This window comes from Phallusia mammillata, chromosome 1 (assembly GCF_965637545.1).
Source record: "Phallusia mammillata chromosome 1, kaPhaMamm4.hap1.1, whole genome shotgun sequence".
Lineage (NCBI taxonomy): Eukaryota > Metazoa > Chordata > Ascidiacea > Phlebobranchia > Ascidiidae > Phallusia > Phallusia mammillata.
This window is the reverse complement of record NC_137252.1, coordinates 27,601,936-27,619,285: the sequence shown is the minus strand read 5'-3', so window position 1 is coordinate 27,619,285 and position 17,350 is coordinate 27,601,936. Positions and strand designations below refer to the sequence as shown.

At 37.2% G+C, this 17,350-nt stretch overlaps 1 protein-coding gene across 1 annotated transcript; it reads left to right on the top strand.

Annotated features, from left to right (window-relative positions):
• Positions 1–6,290: 6,290 nt before the first annotated feature.
• LOC145225510 (neuronal-specific septin-3-like) lies at positions 6,291–16,534 on the top strand. Its single transcript, XM_080092217.1, has 8 exons — positions 6,291–6,540; positions 10,146–10,274; positions 10,807–10,888; positions 11,144–11,281; positions 12,426–12,543; positions 14,248–14,346; positions 14,835–14,983; positions 15,237–16,534. Exons 1-8 carry the CDS (start codon positions 6,438–6,440, stop codon positions 15,538–15,540), a joined length of 1,122 nt encoding a protein of 373 aa, XP_079948343.1. The 5' UTR covers positions 6,291–6,437; the 3' UTR covers positions 15,541–16,534.
• The last annotated feature ends 816 nt before the right edge of the window (positions 16,535–17,350 follow it).

Here is a 17,350-nt window from a genome sequence, read left to right as displayed (position 1 = left end):
TTCTTCTAAAGTTGTTCAATGGTTGTTGCAGTCGACTTTATCTCATAGAAATAAGAGTTTAAATCCCAGCAAAGCCCGGCCTGCTTACCACTTATCAAAACAGATGAAAAATAAACAAAATTTAGGTTGTTTTACCTTTCGGAAATTCCTATATAAATTGGGTTCGCGTCAAGTTTATGCTTTCATACATAATTTACAAGTGCGCTTTAGACATTTCGATTTAAGTCGGATAGCAAGGTAGACAATTCAATATTGACTTGCGCTGCGCAAACTTTGCAGTTCAAAATTTTCAAAACAGTCAATACTATATAGTTTTTAACAAGTTCATATGAAACTGTCTGAAGAATAATATTGAATTTAGCGTTACAAATGTAAGAATTGTTGTTACATATTTAGTTTTTCAAATTTTGAGTAAAACTAAAGTGCACTAAAACAAGGGTATGACTAGACCGTTTTTTGAAGAGGCCCAGACGTTTAAATTGACAGGAATGTGTTCGGAAAGATGAGGTCATCCATAATTACGTAGTTACTGTTTGAAGTTGAATGCGGCTTTATCATATAGCGGCTATGAGTCAAAACAGAAAATTTCATACTTCGAAACAATGACAGAACCAGAACAAAACTTTGGAAGGTGACAAAGTTTTTCTTCGTGGAGGTGAGGGCAAAAATGTTGTGTACGGATATATACGCGACCAAAAACGTGCTTTGTGTTATACTGAGAGGAGAATACGACCTTTAGATTTAGAACTACTTGGCGACCCCAATTGCTGGTAACTTTAAGATAAAATACAAACAGTGATAATATTTTACAAAAAGTTGTCCTACAAATTTATATTCTAACAAAAATCGTTTTTGGCGGTTTTAATTTTTTCCAGCACTGTGCAAACGTTGGTCCAGGAAAACAAATCTTCTACTCATTTTGTAGCATATGTGCCATTTTCAATTCGGGTTAACACGTCAAATGTAGATGACATCAACAAATACGATACCATTTAGCATCAAACCAACCCCTGGTTCATTTTTACGAACGTTTTTAACAGTTGCTTATGTTCGAAACGTTTGAATCAATAATCCCCGGACAATACACAACAATGCCGCACATTGTTTAAGCCTGTCAGTCAACAAATACTCACTGTGACACTTAAGGGACAAAATATCAATAATGAAGTCACAATGGCAGCATTATTATTGGAAAACATTGCCACAGAAACTGTTCATCAGCGGGGGATTGCTAAGCTGAAAAAAAAATGCCTTTGGTCTTTCGAAGAGAGAAACAGCCACGAGCCACGAGCGCATGCACACTCGCGCTGTTTTTACACTGACACGCGCACTGCGCATGCATACACACCGCTGTCAGTGGGGCGGAAATAATTCTGCCACCAGTTTTCTGTGTGGGCAGTGGTCGGTGCTGGTGTGAGCTCCAGTGGAAGGCAGGCAGGCGCGCGCGCTGTTGAGGTTTTCTACGATGCTTCTGCGGTTCGCAAAGTGTTTTTAGTCTCAACGGGTTAGACAGTAAGCTGTGTTGTTAAGAGAGGTATTATTTTTTCAATATTATTTGTTCTGATTTTCTGTCAGTAGGCTGTTTGGATTTGGTAAAATACTATGGTATGTGCCCACAATGGAATTATTAAAACAGCAATACTTGTTTAGTTTGCTCTTGACGTGATATTCCAATTAAGTTGCAAAGAGGCTTTGAGATTTTTTTCAACCGAAGTGTAGAGGATTAAAATTTAAAATGACTTTGTTAGCACTGTGAATGTTTTTGTGTCTTCCCTGGAATGACTAGCTTTTAGCGAGTGGATTATAATCTGATACTGCAATTGCAAATATGACCACCAAAATGTGTATTGTTGTAAAAGTGATTTATGTGACAATACAACGGCAGATTAGAATTTAATGAAAATGATATTGCTATTAATTTGTTTTCTTAAAAAAATAGCCTAAAGCAATTACGAAGTCCAAACACTAAAGTTTTGAAGCATTTTTACGTGAGAAAAAAACGTAATCTAAAGCACCTATGTCTTGTAATTACGGCGAAAAGCTAACTTGTTAACGACGTGACCTGCAGTGCATCAACGTAGCACCTTTTGGTCTCCGAATATTTTGGCAAAAACATGAGTTTTAAGTCTGACCTCGCAGGTGCAGGTTGGTGACATTACGGGAGCTTGTCTGTCGGGTAACGTAACAATTTGTCAGCTAAAGTTTCATGGGGCACAAGATTATCTGCTTCGATGCTCGCAAGAATTTTTAACCCGTCACTCATTTGTGATGTCATAATACCAGCCATTCTCATAATTCCATTTGAAGAACAAAAGATAGTTTTTTAAGTTAATTAAAAAAATCAATAAATTCTCTGTTTTACTAATTTTTAAAAGAAAGTGCTAATGAAATCCAGCAAAAACGCTATTTGCTCCTTTAAGAAAAACGCTTAAGGATTGCAAAGTCGCCCGTCTCAACAATTGATCAAAAAGTTGTTGAAATTTGTCTGCAAACACAACTCGATCAAGACGTCAAACTGCCGAAAGCCCACGTCACTTCAAAGGTTCTTGCCAAGAGGAAAAGCGCAATAATTAGAGCGACCAATTAAACACGTTCTTCTGGTGAAAGAATTGTATTGTTGTCAGGCCGTTAGGGTGTGAAAAGCTGATTCAGCTGTCACAAACTCTTAACTTTGTCTGTTTGATTGCCTTTGAAGAAAATGTAATGTTGATTGCTATTTAATAAGTTAGGGACGTTAAGTTCCACACAAAATCAGATTAACGAACAACTTCAGATCAGAATGCGTTCTTTGGTTGTTCAAGGCAGTTTCTTTGTCGTTTCTGTATGTGAAGTTTTCGATGCTGCTGGATACGAGTTACGTTGAGCAGTTTTAGCCTGCGTATGTTTTTGTGGCAATTTGTGAGGCATTGCTTGTATTCGGGTTGTATTGAAGGGTTTTCAGGCATATTTAAAATGCATCATAAAGTAAGTTGTTTGCAACCATGTTGTGTTAAATTCTGTACTGTCGCGTTTTGTTTTTTGACCAGCAGTGTACTACAGAAAATAAAAACAGTTTAAAAGATTCGATGTTCTGTTTTGTAGTTAGCCTTTGAAAGACTTTTTGCGAAGAAGTGACCTACAAGCATTCACGATTGTGGATAGTTAGGTCATGTTGTACACGTAGACCTTTGGAACTTAACAAATGTTACCATGCTCTCGTAAGACCTTCGCCTCAGGGGAAGACACTGTTATAAACAACAACAAATGTTACTTACGTGTTCATGGCTGTGTTTATTGCCCTTTGTTAATTCCTGCGCCTATCAATAGCTTTGTGTTTTGTCCACAACAGTTGATGGATCGTTAAGTGACGAAGACAACATATTTTCAGTCTAGCAGAGTGGAGGTTTGCATACTAATTTGTAAACATTGCTTTTCTCCGGCCAAACGTCAAGGCGTACATCTTGCATAAAGAATTATTAGTGTCTATATCTTGCTTTGTAAAGATATTTGATGGCTAACTTGCTTTGTATACTTACTCAGCATAATCTAAATCTGCAGAGTTGTGTACTTTGACCTTTTGCAAAATCAGCTTCGGCTTATAATGTAAAACACTGAAAGTTAATTTTTGTTCCGAATTTGCATGCACAGTGTGATGGGTTAATAGAACATTCATGCATGTAGTTCACATCAAAATTACGCAGTTTTACATAAACGTGCCAATATGCAATTATAGGTCACATACGTTTTGCAAAATTCATGAAAATTTTCTTTATCACCGGAGCTATCAAGACTGTGTGCAAAGTCTGTAATACTTGAAATTTTTCCCACATAATTCAAATGCCAACATCTGTACGCTGTATACGTCACATTAAGTAAAGTAATTGCTGATGAAGAGCTGAGCCCATGATATCTTGCCAATGCCTTTTATGGGATTCAAGTTGAGGCTTTTAACTTCAGGGCAGCAATTACAATGTGCGTGGGATGACATTAAGACATAAGAGACATGTGATAGGTGTACAGCGGCAAGACACTTAAACGGTACGCACATCTTGGTGGTAAATTTAGGCAGGCTTCATTCTTAACAAAAGGTCAGAAACAAGTAACTTTGAACAATTAGTTTGTTTGAATAACGGTATTTTTTTTTACTTTTTTGTCGTGCGATTTGATTAGCCACAGAATGTTATTGTGGTATCAATAGTTTTTAGAAACGTAAGTGATTTATTTTATGATTTTTGTGAAATGTTTAAACGGCGATGGTTGACGTTGAAAAAAGATTTTTGCACAAATAAGAATACATTTTTTATAACGGTGATCGTTTTGCAGTCTAACATGTACAAACTATTACGTCAAAATTGATTGTTGATACGAGGAACAATACATGAACTTCAATCATTTTGCTATAAAAAAACTAGTTGTCTATTGCGACAAGTTGTTGAAATTGTTTCGCTAAGATCTTGGCAGTATAAACTTTCACTCTAGTAATTCACTAAAAACCATAAGAATGTCATAAAAACGTTCGTAGTTTTTGCAAACTGTCAAGATTGTAAGTATTATGTAGTGCAGTGCGCACTTTGTTCGTAACTGACGTTTCGGCAATCGATCACAAGACAGCTTTGCGCAAATTAACGCCATCAGTTTGCACAAGATCCCCAAAACGTGTTTACCAAAATCATCCATCAACTACGCCCACTTTCAAAAGTTTAACGAAAGACTGCATGTTCCGCTGTTTGCTGAAACTATGTCTGTCTGTTTAATGAGCTATATTATACCTCCTATTAGTTTAAAAACCACATCATGAAACTTTATTCAGCTCCAAAGATGTAATGGTAGTTTGACTAACGAGGTTTTTTACTTTAACGATTTGTGATATCGTAATACAAATGTTGGTGTGATTTTCAATATTTTGAGCTTTTTGATTTTAGTTAATTTAAAGGTTTGCTACAGACAGGCAGATAAATGTCTTAAAAAACAATATTTTTTAGAAACAATGATACGCCGTCGCTTATAATTTATTCAGAAGCCTAATTCTCCAGCGGCACAAGTTAGTGAAAGAGTTAATCGCCTTCAGGGGTGCGAATATGTTGTTTTTTGTCCGGTAATTTGTACCCGCAATTTCGTTCTGTCGTATCGAACTGCTCGAGGCAATATTCGGTGTTTTGTGGTCAGTAAAATGTTCACCTACCTAACACTTGTTGCTGGTTTAAACCATTACAACATGTCGGCTATATAATACTTACAGTTCGTTACGTAAAGGTCTGATATACGATAAGATGGATCGTGTGTCTGTGGAAAAAGGAATAGTGTAGTAATGGTTTTGACTTTTGTCTTTTACGGCCCGAAATAGGTTCTGGTCTAGTTGTAGAGGTGAGGCGTTTTTATGATGCGTTAAGGAAGTATTTTTGGTTTTGGGCTAGATTGCAAAAATACTACTTACATGCCTAAAATTTGGTTGCAGCTGGTAAAGCATTGTGTTTGCCAATACTCTACTTCAAGTTTTACCTTTAAAGGTAATGGTGTATTAGCCTAAATGCAAATGACAATTGCGTAGATAATACACCGTCACATGTTAAACACTATGTAGCCTAATGTTGACATATATAGACTACCGCATGTTAAAATCCTACCAAAACAAACAATAAAACTCTTTCAGGCACACCACTCCCACTGCCCTTCAAGCAAGGACGTATAAAAGGTGTAGATTAATTGCTTCGAGAAAAACGTTTTTTCAGTTGCCAGCGCACCAGCAAGGCCCTGTAACATGCGAAGTAAGCTGCCTAACTGACAAGGAAACAAGTGTTTCCTGTGTTTTATGTACCGCGAGTGAAGCTGTCTGCAGTCTAGACCAGTTTACTTCGGTATCAGAAGGTGGCTTGTAAGAGTTTTGACTATTCAAGTGCTTAAGCTTCCAATACAACATACTGAGTGTACTTCCGTGTGTGCCCGGCTCCAAGTACTGGTCGGTTTCAGCAAGCAATTCAGTCGTAGAATGAAGCAACGCCTAAAATGCTACAGACTGAATAGGAATGCATTGTGGCAGCACTGTCCGTTTCATGTCATTGTTTGGGGGTTGTTGTGTAAACGTTTAATGTTCTTAGCTATTGTTTTGTAATAATGAATAGTTTAATGGTAAAGAACTGTAAAACAAAATAGAAACAGTTGTTGATTGTTGCTGTTTATGAGACGCCAACTTTAACCATAAATAAAGCCAGTGACAGCCTTGGTCTTAACAAACAACTGGCACAATGCTTTGGGGAACAAACGTTAGTGTAAGGTGCCACTTATTGAAGGGTTGAGCTTTGTCAAAACAACGCTTATAATCCAGCTATTTTGTATCAAAAGGTGTGTTGTTAGCCCTAGCCGAGTAAGCGATTAAAGAGCTGGTTGTTTTGGCTTTTCGGTGATTTGGACTTTACATTTTTGGATAATATTGCAAAATCTAAAAGTTCACCCTGGCGAAAATGAAGACACACCTTGAAGGATATGTTGGAATTGATACTTTGACGGAACAAATACGGAAGAAGGCTTTAAGACAAGGATTTGAATTTAACGTGATGGTTGTCGGTAAGTTGACTCAAAACATGAAGTTATGAGCGCAATTTTGTACAGTGCTGGTTTTGTTTGCGGAACGTGTTAGAGGACCAAAGGTTGACTTGTCTATTTTGGGCCGTGACTCAAGCACTGCTAAATTCGTAACTGTCCAGGGATTTTTAAAAAGAACTTCAAAATTCATACCTTAACCTGCAGCATGGTAAAAATCTCCTCTTAACAATGTAAACATAGATTAGTTTGACAGTACGATCGATTTACAATTAGTATTGGTTTGGATATTCAATTTACACGTTTATCGGTAGTGAAACATTTTTACACAACAATCAAAGTCAAATTCCCAAAACTCAAAACCTATCAAACCGAACCACACGTTTATGTCGAAATCGATGAGTATTTGACAAAAACTTCCTGGCAAAACGCTGTCAGCTGTTGCGTTCATCGCTCAACAAACGCAGGAAAACGGTAAACTCGTGTTTCTACTTACGAGGTCGACGATTTTCTGTCAACTTTATTGTTCCCGTGGGATATGTTCAGTAAATCGTAGTCAAAACTGAAGTCAATTGAATGTCAACGAGTGGTTAAGTTTTAGTGTAAAATAACAGGTTTTGTTAAAACAGTGGATTTGGTAAATGGAAACTGGGTAACTTGATTGCCCTATATGGGTAAATATAACTCAAATTCAAATAAAATTACAAATTCACTGTTGGCAATGTTAAAACCGAACTCAAGTATTTACAACAAAGACATGGTTTCCAAATCCGCCTCTGTCAACTTGTCCAGTAACAAAGCGGTACAAAATCCACAAAGGGACACTTCAACGTGGTATTGGTACCTAAAAGTTCACGTTTTCACACCAGGCTATAGTGCGGAGAGCTTTTAATACGCCTCAATTCCGCTAAGTCAACAAACAGTCTGAAGTTGTGAGAAATTGTGGTTTCAAGGCCTGTAGGGTATCTTGGTACTTTGGCGTGATCTTGAGTGAGTGATATTGAAACGCCTGTGTTGTGTGACTTCTAGAGTTATGTTTAGGGCAAGTTTATACGCTTTGTGTTTGATGGTGAACCCATTAGAGTGATGGTTATGCCTCATATTGTAACCATTGTCACCAAAGAACGCACATTGGGGCAAAACACAAAATGGTTACACCTTGATTTTTTGGCGTGTTTAACCACACGAATGAAAATTTTTGGTCATTTTTGGGCTAAAAACCTCACTTGAGCATTTGCCTTAGTCCCTTCCGTGTTTACCTTAAACTTTGATCTCTCAACCGTCAAACGACCTTTTAATCTCTTTACGCCACGGATTTGTTTGTTTACGGTCAGGACCCACTGACTGACCCACATTCTTTGCACGTGTTTAAACAACAGGGAAGTTTTCCTAACATTTACTGATACCGAAATCCGGCTGACGATAAATGTTACGATCAGTTTCCGTTTCGAACAGTTGTGTGTTTCTTTCGAAGTTTTTGTTTGTCCGTGGGTCGCCACAAAGGGTATCGGACGTAATTTGCTGCTGTCAAAAAAGTAAAATAATTGTGTTTTTTCCAATTATCGCACAAAAAATGACCCGTGAAAGTGTAAAGCGCCGGAGAATTTTAGGTACAAAGAATTAAAATGTTACTGAACAAAAAAAAAACATTTTACAACAGACGTTTATAAATTTGTATACACATAACGGTTTAAAAGTCCCGTTTTACTGAAAATACAGTTTTTAACTCTTTGCATTATAAACTATCCCACAATCGCAAGATCATCCCATAAACCAGTGGTTCTCAAATATGTCTCGCGACCCAAAATGGGTCGCGCTGTGGTGATTCAATTCTGCCCAAACGAACTTTTTTCATTTCAATTTTCAAGTATTTTCAATTCTCAATCATGACTGAATTATTGTATCATAGGCATTTTATGTGGCTTTACCTTAGTAACCTGGGAGTATTGCAGCATAAGTAAGTGGTTTGAGAGTTTTGATAGCACCGTAGCCAAATACAGCCTCACTCGACAACGCTATACAGCAAAATGAACCATTCATTATAACATACAGACAATAGCCTTCCAACTTTCTATTACGCACACGGCGATTGTAACACGTTAGCACGGGGAATGATAGGAGGTTAATCATACGAAACTGAACTTGGAAAGTAACAGTTAGCGTTTAAGGATGATAACTATTGATAAAAAAATAAAAAAAATACATTTTTGTTGTTTGAGGCTTGGGTCGCAAGATGTTCATAAAGCTCAGATTTGGGTCGCGGTCAAAAAAGTTTGAGAACCACTGCCATAAACCAACCACTGTACTCTGTTACGACGTCATGTTGTTACCCACAACTGAAATTGTAATCTAACCATGTTCCTGGCTTGAAATCGATGTAGCAAGCTTCCCGCACACGAACAAGACGTGTTTGATCGATTACCCCGTGCTGCTATCCTGCTACGCCCGAAAACGTTGATGGAAATGTTTCAATGATTTTGCTTTATTGCGCCTATCACACATATTAATACATACAAAAAAAGATTTGGCCGAAAAAAGTAAATATATAATGCCTTTTTCGTTTATTTGCAGTTAAAAGTTTACCTACACAATCAGAATTTGATCGAAAAACTTCTATGTACTTTATTGACAATAGAGGACTTCTTATTCTAAAAGACAATGAATTGGTTCCAACTCTCAAAATGCAGCTTTGTTGTTGCATTGTTTACTATTATAGTGTCAAGTATCCGGACCCTTATAGAAGTTCTTATGGCATACTTCCTGTTTACGTTGCGACGAAATAATGTGCAAATCATCATTCACAACGCTGCAGCAACAAAGCAGCTCTTATCCTTAGTGCATTCACTGGGCTAGATCATTTAAAAGTTGTCCTTGCTTTTTGTAACATACTATTATAGTACTAAAAATCCACGTAACATTTTATTGACCGTTTATTGTCCAAAGGATGTTTTTTGAATAATACTACATAAATTAAACATGGGTTACATCCACCTGAACACCCCTGACCTATTTATACTCTTGACCTAGAAGTTTTCCACGTGACCTTTAAAACCCATTTTGCAAATATTTTTGTGAAGAACGTGAGCCAGTGACGAATGTGTTGAAATGTTTGCGGCAGTTTTGAGAAGTAGCGTGACGAAAGGCTAAAAGCTTCACTAAGCCGATGATGTCTGCGCGACCGAAGGGTTCGAAATGTTTTTACCGAACCATTTTCTATTTGGCCGTCAGGTTGTCAGTTCAAATCCCACTTAAGTTAATTCTATAATCTTAAAAATATACATCAGTAAAAGCAGAAAAACATCACCACCTTTAACAAACAGTGAGTTTTAAAAATGCATTGGATTACCTATTTTTAAAAAAATCAACTTTTGGGTGCCCCCAAGTTTGCAGCAATTTTGTAAATAGTTGATTCTGTTCATTACCTTGTAACAAAGGGCAAGTTTGTCTAACTAACTTACTTCAAATCAAAACACAATTGCTTTTAACCCAACGTATTAGGTTTACATTATCATTGATGGGTCAAAAACGTAGGCTTTATCTTACAGAATCATTTGTATCATGGTGTGTTGTCTGTAAAGTTTCAGAAATACAATAATGCTAAATGAACAATGCTGTACTTATACCGACAGGCGGAGCAGGACTCGGTAAATCTACGTTAGTGAACACCCTTTTCAAGTCAAAAGTCAGTCGTCGAGTTTGTCACCCCGAAGAGGAATACAAGACCCCGAAAACCATCGAAATCAAATCAATAAGTCACGGTAGGTCAGCTGATGCCACTGTTGTTATAAGCCGGATATGTGTGTTCACTAGACCGTGAAGACCCCACACCCAACCACCAGGACGCGGTTTAACGCAAATAAATGATAAACCCCCTTTTGTGTGTAAAGAATGCACACATTGGTAACAATGGAATAACTTATAGTGGTATTCATCATGGCAAAAACATGTTCAACTCAAATATGTCTTGAATACCTTGTTTCGGACATGATTTGAAACCCTTATTTTGTTGTCTTTTTGCGCACTCTTTTTTGTAAAGAGTACCGTAACTTTGTTACTCCAAAATATGACTTAATTGCGCAGATTTATCGAATGCTAGCATTGTTTAACTGCCAAATTTACAACAACTATTTGGTTTCTCGTGCACTATACAACGCGCATTTAGTGTTATTTACCCCGATGAAGGCGACCTACACGACGTCGAAACGTCGATACAAAAATACATTTGTCAGAAGAGCTCTGCAAGTTTAACAATTAACAAAATAATATTTTTTTTCTTTTGGTTTGTTGCAGTTATCGAAGAGAAGGGAATTCGATTGCAGCTGACTATAACCGACACACCCGGATTCGGTGATCACGTGGACAACTCGAAATGGTGGGAACTTTTTGTTTGTCAGCATTAATCGAATTTAAACTGTACATTTGTCATGAAGACATATAAGTGAGAGAAATAAAAATACACGTGCAGTCTTGCATTAACGTCAGTTTTGCATAATATATGTAGCTTTTCTTGTATCTTTCTCTTTCATGGGATCAAAAAACAGTTGCATTATCTGATTTCGACATGATACCTATTATTTTGTATGCATCATCTGATTTTAACATGCTGATTGAATGCGTATTTTCGCAGTTGGCAGCCGATTATGCGTCACATCAACGACCAATACGAGAAATATTTAAACGAAGAAATTTCAATTAAAAGAAGAAAGAGGATTCCCGACACTAGAGTGCACTGTTGCATATACTTTATTCCTCCCTCCGGCCATTCGTAAGTGAAGCCACTTATCTCATAAACATCGTTTCGATTATGCAATTGGTATAATATTTTTCTGGAAAACTTCATTTCTATTAGATTGGGCAAAAACGTTTTTACCATGGCGAATGTATGACTGTTACCTGTTTATCCCTTGGTTTTGGCTTAATCAAAATCGTTTTGCTGTGATATTGTCATAAGAATGCGTGCATTGGCAAAAACTTGACAGTCAAGCCCTTTACTTCCGGTTAAATTTGACAATTTGCCCCTGGTGTTTGGAAAATACTTTTGCCAGACAAACGTAACAACACCAACAAGCGTTTTGTAACAATAAGAAAAATGCCCCCTTATTTGAAATTTAGTTACAGCAATATATCGATTTGAAAGCAGTGCCTCTCTCAGTGATAAATTACCTAATGCAACCAAGTGACAGTTAATGGTTGTGTGTAAATTGACCCTCGATGATACAAAACACATTGCATTCGGTCAGCCTACAAACAGCAACGAACTGAAAAGCAGTAAGCTCACAGCAGATACTTCTCTTGATTGGAGCAAATGCAATTTCCTGCTCAAATAGGTTCGTGATAGCTCCACAACACGCAACCCACGTCACCGAAAAAGCCAAGTTACGATTTCCTTGTGTGCGGCATATGTATTTTGAAGGCTGAACTATTCACAAACAAATGCGTTTCTTAAACAGAAGCGCCTTAGCTTGTCACCATTGGAGGTTCTTAGTTAATAGCGACGGTTCTTAATTTAAATTATGAGGTATTTGTATACACTACACATTATTTGATTGGTGTTTTCTAAATGGTTCAATTCTGATGAAATTTATGGTGTTTTCTGAGCAAACTTACACTGTCAACAACATATTCTCTACTCAATCGTAATTGGTTCCTGAAATAAAACCAAACCGGTTTTGTTACAAAATAAGTTACAAATTAAATGCAGTATAGCAGGCTCTAGGATAAAAAAATTCATATGTTAAAGTATTTTCTCGTCTTATAAAGATGTGGAAGCAAATACAATTCGCGAAAATTTACAAAATGTTTAATATCTTGGCGTTAATGTTTCCATCCACTGTGTTTGGAAATAGAATAAAAAGACTTTGCTTCATACAAATGTGTTTTAAATGACAACAAACTTTTTTTACTGACAGATTAAGGCCGGTGGACATTGAAGTGATGAAACGGCTCGTGCAAGTCGCCAACGTTATCCCAGTCATTGCTAAGTCGGATTCTCTCACTGAAGAAGAACGAGAAGCATTTAAACAAAGAGTAAGTAAAAGCAAAATTTTCTACGTGAATTTGATAAGGAATTATGAACTTGAACTACAACTTCTACCTCAAGATCTCATCACCAAAATAATATGTTGAGTAAATGGTCTCTGTATGATTGCATTTCCAAGCGTCCCACACCCACCCGCAAACGCAAGTTACATGCAAGCGTTGCGGAAGTAATGCAAATGCACCTCATACCATTCTTACGCATGTTGCTACTTTTAAGTTCCAGAAATACTGCTCAATGCACGATAAATATACCCACTTCCGTGTAACGCGAATTGCAGTGGCATTGCATTCTTAAAAGGAAAATGATGGCTACAAATGAGCTTAATCTATATTGAGATGCTTGAAGCTCAGTTACAATTTGGTGATCAAATGCTGATGTTTTTCAATTGCGAAGACCTGTATACCCGATCAATAACATGGAATATAAAATTTAAATTTACTTGATATCAAGATTTGTTTGAGGAAAATGGATGGTTAGAATCATACAATGATTTAAACAACTATTTGTATCACTAATGTTAATTAATTTTGATGTGAAAATGAACATTAAAATATTTAATTAAAATTTAAAACACTCATTTTTGTTTAAGTTTTGCAAGCAAAGATACTCAATAATGTTGTACACCAAAACTTCTTAGTCTATATAAGCCCCAACTGTTAAATAATTTTATTATTTGAAACACATTTGATTAAGCTTATTAGCCTAAAACTCCAAGATCTTACATTCACACCACCCCATATTCGACGCAAAGTACAAGATGTAAATTACAACGTGTTGGGTCGTGTGCCAGTTTCCAAATGTCACCAGACATGTGACACGACGTCTGTGGTGGTTAAAGGCTCAACGGATAAATGTAAATAGGGACCTGGACGCCGAGACGGATTAGGGAAGATTAGCAAAAACCTTAAACTGGTTATATTTGGTATCAAATGTTGTGGACGAGTTTTAACGATCAAAACATGTCGAGTTTTTTGCATTAAGCTTGTAACGCCAATAAGTATGTTTAAGTCAGTTGGAAATCGTGAGACATTGCTGAATGTGAACGCGTTGAAAACCTAATGTGATTTAACGTTGTGTTTTTTACAAGCTAAACGGAAAGCGTCTTGTAATGTGTGCACTATTTTCTTTATGCTTTGGTTTGATAAAAAAACATTGAAAAAAGTTTAGGTAGAAGAAAAAATTAGGGTAGAAGAAAAATCTCTACCGCTTTTGCATCCACATTATTTGACTAATGAAATAAAAACAACCACACATGACTCACTGACATTACACCGAGTCGTGAGTGAGCGGATTTTTTTGCGTTTAATTGCTGTACACGCAAAACGAAAATAAAATGCTAACGGGTCCGTATAACTCGTGGGAATTCACTTCCGGACGTGTGGGAAGCCCGACAGGAAAAAAACAAACGACGTGAAAACATTATCTTCCCAGAGCTTATCAGTTTAACTAACGTTTTTTCTTTTAAGCAACATATAGTATCAGTGACAATAAGACAATAAATGGTCAATTTTAGGGCCATTTAATTTAGTGTTGTTGGGGTCATTTTTACTTTTTTATACAGTCCGATTTCTGCCTTAGTTTTTAAATGTAAGTTATGCTTCAAATACCATGATGTATAAGTTACAAGCATAATGCTTTACTCCTGTTTCTTAGTTTAAGACTGTTGATAACCCAGCCATGATCTGTTGCAGATCCAAAAAGACCTGGAAGCCAATGAGATCAGAGTTTATCCAACAGTTGACAACGCTGATAATGATGAAGACGAACTCGGAAACAACGCCCAAATTAAGGTAGCTTTTAAATGTGCAACACAGCAATTTCACTCACTCCTGTTAGCGCTATTGTGATTAATATCTGACTTCACTATAACATGCGGTCGCTCCACAACTAGTCAACGTGTATCTTAGACCGTTGTCCCAAAGATCATTGGTACAAATGCATTTTATTTGAACAGTTGTTTGTATGGGGTGGCGTAACATCATTTTTTTAGTAAATCCTTTGGCATTTTTTGTGTATCCACTTATTAGTTGGAATCTATACTGTATTCTTCCAAATAGACGTGCTTTTATGATTGGACGTTGTAGACATAACTTGAAAACTCAAATTACAAGGGTATAGATGTGGAAAATAAAAATTGTTGTTTTTAACTTCACATTTTTTTACATTGATATGCTACTTTTACACTTTGTATCTTCAATCTGACGTAACACTTAAGGGGCTCATTACCAATACAGCTGATTTTTGTCGTTAAACATCCTTATCAATTCGATTCCTACAGGAAAGAATCCCTTTTGCAGTCGTCGGTTCAACTTCTCAACACCAGGTGGCAGGAAAGAGCGTCCTTGGCAGGAAAACACGTTGGGGCATAGTCGAAGTGGAAAACGAAGCGCATTGCGAGTTCATACATCTCAGAAATATGATTATTAGGTCAATGGGGAGTACAAGATTGTCCGAACCCCGACATTTTAATTTATGGGTGTTTAGGGATGTAAGCACTTCAGTTTAGCAAATTGTATTTCTATTGATATTTCGCACTGGTTTGTAAAACCTCGTTATATTTCGATTTTTAATCATGCCCGTTGCTCATTACATCGATATTATCTTGTCTGCTTTTTTAGTGGCAGCTCAATGGCGTAATATCGTTTTTTTCTTGAACGACAATTGTAAAATTTCTTCACAGAACTCACCTTCAAGATTTAAAAGAAGTGACAGCGCAAGTCCACTATGAGCTCTACCGCCACAAGCGGCTGGAAACGCTGAAGAAATTGCCACTGGATTCGGTCGGTTCCGCTCCCCCATCGCCTAACGATGCCAACAACATCACAGCGACAAAGACCCCAGTGCCAAACAATAACAATAACAAACAGCATGCGAACAACAATGGCAGCCCATTGAAACCATCCCCTAAAACCCCCGCAGTGGTAAAACCCATTGATGCTGGAAACCATGTGGGTCAGCAAGCCTTGTCGGAAAGTCAGATCTGATGTCGTGTTTTATTTTAGTGACGTATTAACTGTTGCACGAAGACGTCATATGCTTGCTGATGACGTTTTTTCGTGCTGCTTGGCGACTTGCCCACGAATTTTTTGTGAGTGGCCTCCATGATGAAAAAAGTGAAAAAAAATCGCCGTACTTTGGCATAACGTTTTTGTGCAAGAGTACAAAGTCTTGCTTGGCGAAATACTTTTAATATTGCTTCTAAAGACCAGTTTTGTGAATTCGTTTGTTACACTAATATCGCATTTAAATGGAAGACCACATTTTTCTCAGTTTCTTTGGCGTTTTTTTCAATGACCTGGCAAACGGAATTTACGATCACTAAAATATTTTCCACCCTCCAAACACTGCCATAACTAATGTACTTTCTGCAATGTTGTCATACCGAATCCTGTTTCATTTCTCATAAACCCCCGTACCCTTCTCATGAATTTCCTAATATAGTTTAGTCACTATTCTTTATTACTTTATTGCATCAAATATTTTTGATTTACCAATCGGCTTCTTTCTTGTCACCAGTTGTCGCTCGTAATCCCGAATATAGGCCTAGTGAGATACGATTTTCATAAGCAACGGTTTATATTCTTACATTTTTAAATTTGCGTTCTTGTCTGGCTATACCAGAATGTTTACTTAAAAACTGCATGTTTATGATAAAAAAACGTGTTCGTTTATACTTGAAAAAGTCAAACCTAGCGTTTATTTGACTTTTAAGTTTCAAAACTTGAAACAAAAACTTGGCACATGTCCTTATTGCGGCGATTACTTTTTGGCACCGATTGGACAAAAAGACGTAACATGTTGAGATATAAAACCCAACATTATTCCATTCCACAACATACCACCACATTATTGTCTTCTGTGTGTTTATGCAGCATATCCAAGAATTACAAATTGTATTATCGCCTTGTGTCCTAATGCAGTGTATCTTTTTCGCCCCTCTTCATCTCAATGTCTGAATAAATTAAATTACTCGACAGATTCCTATGAGTTTGTTTCATGACCCAAGCAAACATAAACAATGTAGTTAGTTTGGGGTCCTTCCAAGATAAAAACACTGTCAGTTTCAAAGAAAGGTGTTGTTTCGGAGGATGAACATTCAAACCTATTTTATTACCAGTCTACACAGAAAAACACTTAAAACCACAAGTGTAATTTTTGCTTTGTAAACTAAAGTGGATGTAGAATGTAGGCTAAAGTTGTAAACGTCTCCCTGCTTACATGACAATCATTAGCCTACCACATCGTTAATTGTGCAGCGGCCAAAATATACACCGAATTTTAAGACACAATGTGGACGTGGACGGTATGTTACAGAACATACAGACTTATTTTATTTTAAGAAATCTGTTGAGCAATTAATTTTGCGATAGGCTACTAGCACCCAAATTACCAAAAAGAACCGGGTGTGCATGAACATTGCAGATAAAACCGTCCGGCAATCGGGCTGCCTGTGTTATAAAAACACAAGTTCCAAAACGGTGTAGCTGCAACGCGTTTGTCATCTTTCCACCAATTGTGCCCTTACCTTTGTCGAGCTTTATAACGTCCCAACGTTGCGCAGCTATTTCCGGCTTGGTGAATATTTTAGCGCAATTGTGCTGCTACGATTTGTATTACCGGCGAAATAAACTCAACTCAACTCAAAATTCAAACACCTCCCGAGAAGAAACGGGGATTTTTGCGTATCATAAGCGCTTGGAATCGAGGACTTCAGGACGAATCGGGTGCTGCCTGCGATGAAGCTTATTGGTGCGTGACTGCGTTTTTCTTTTTTCTCTCGTTTGATCTCCGGAT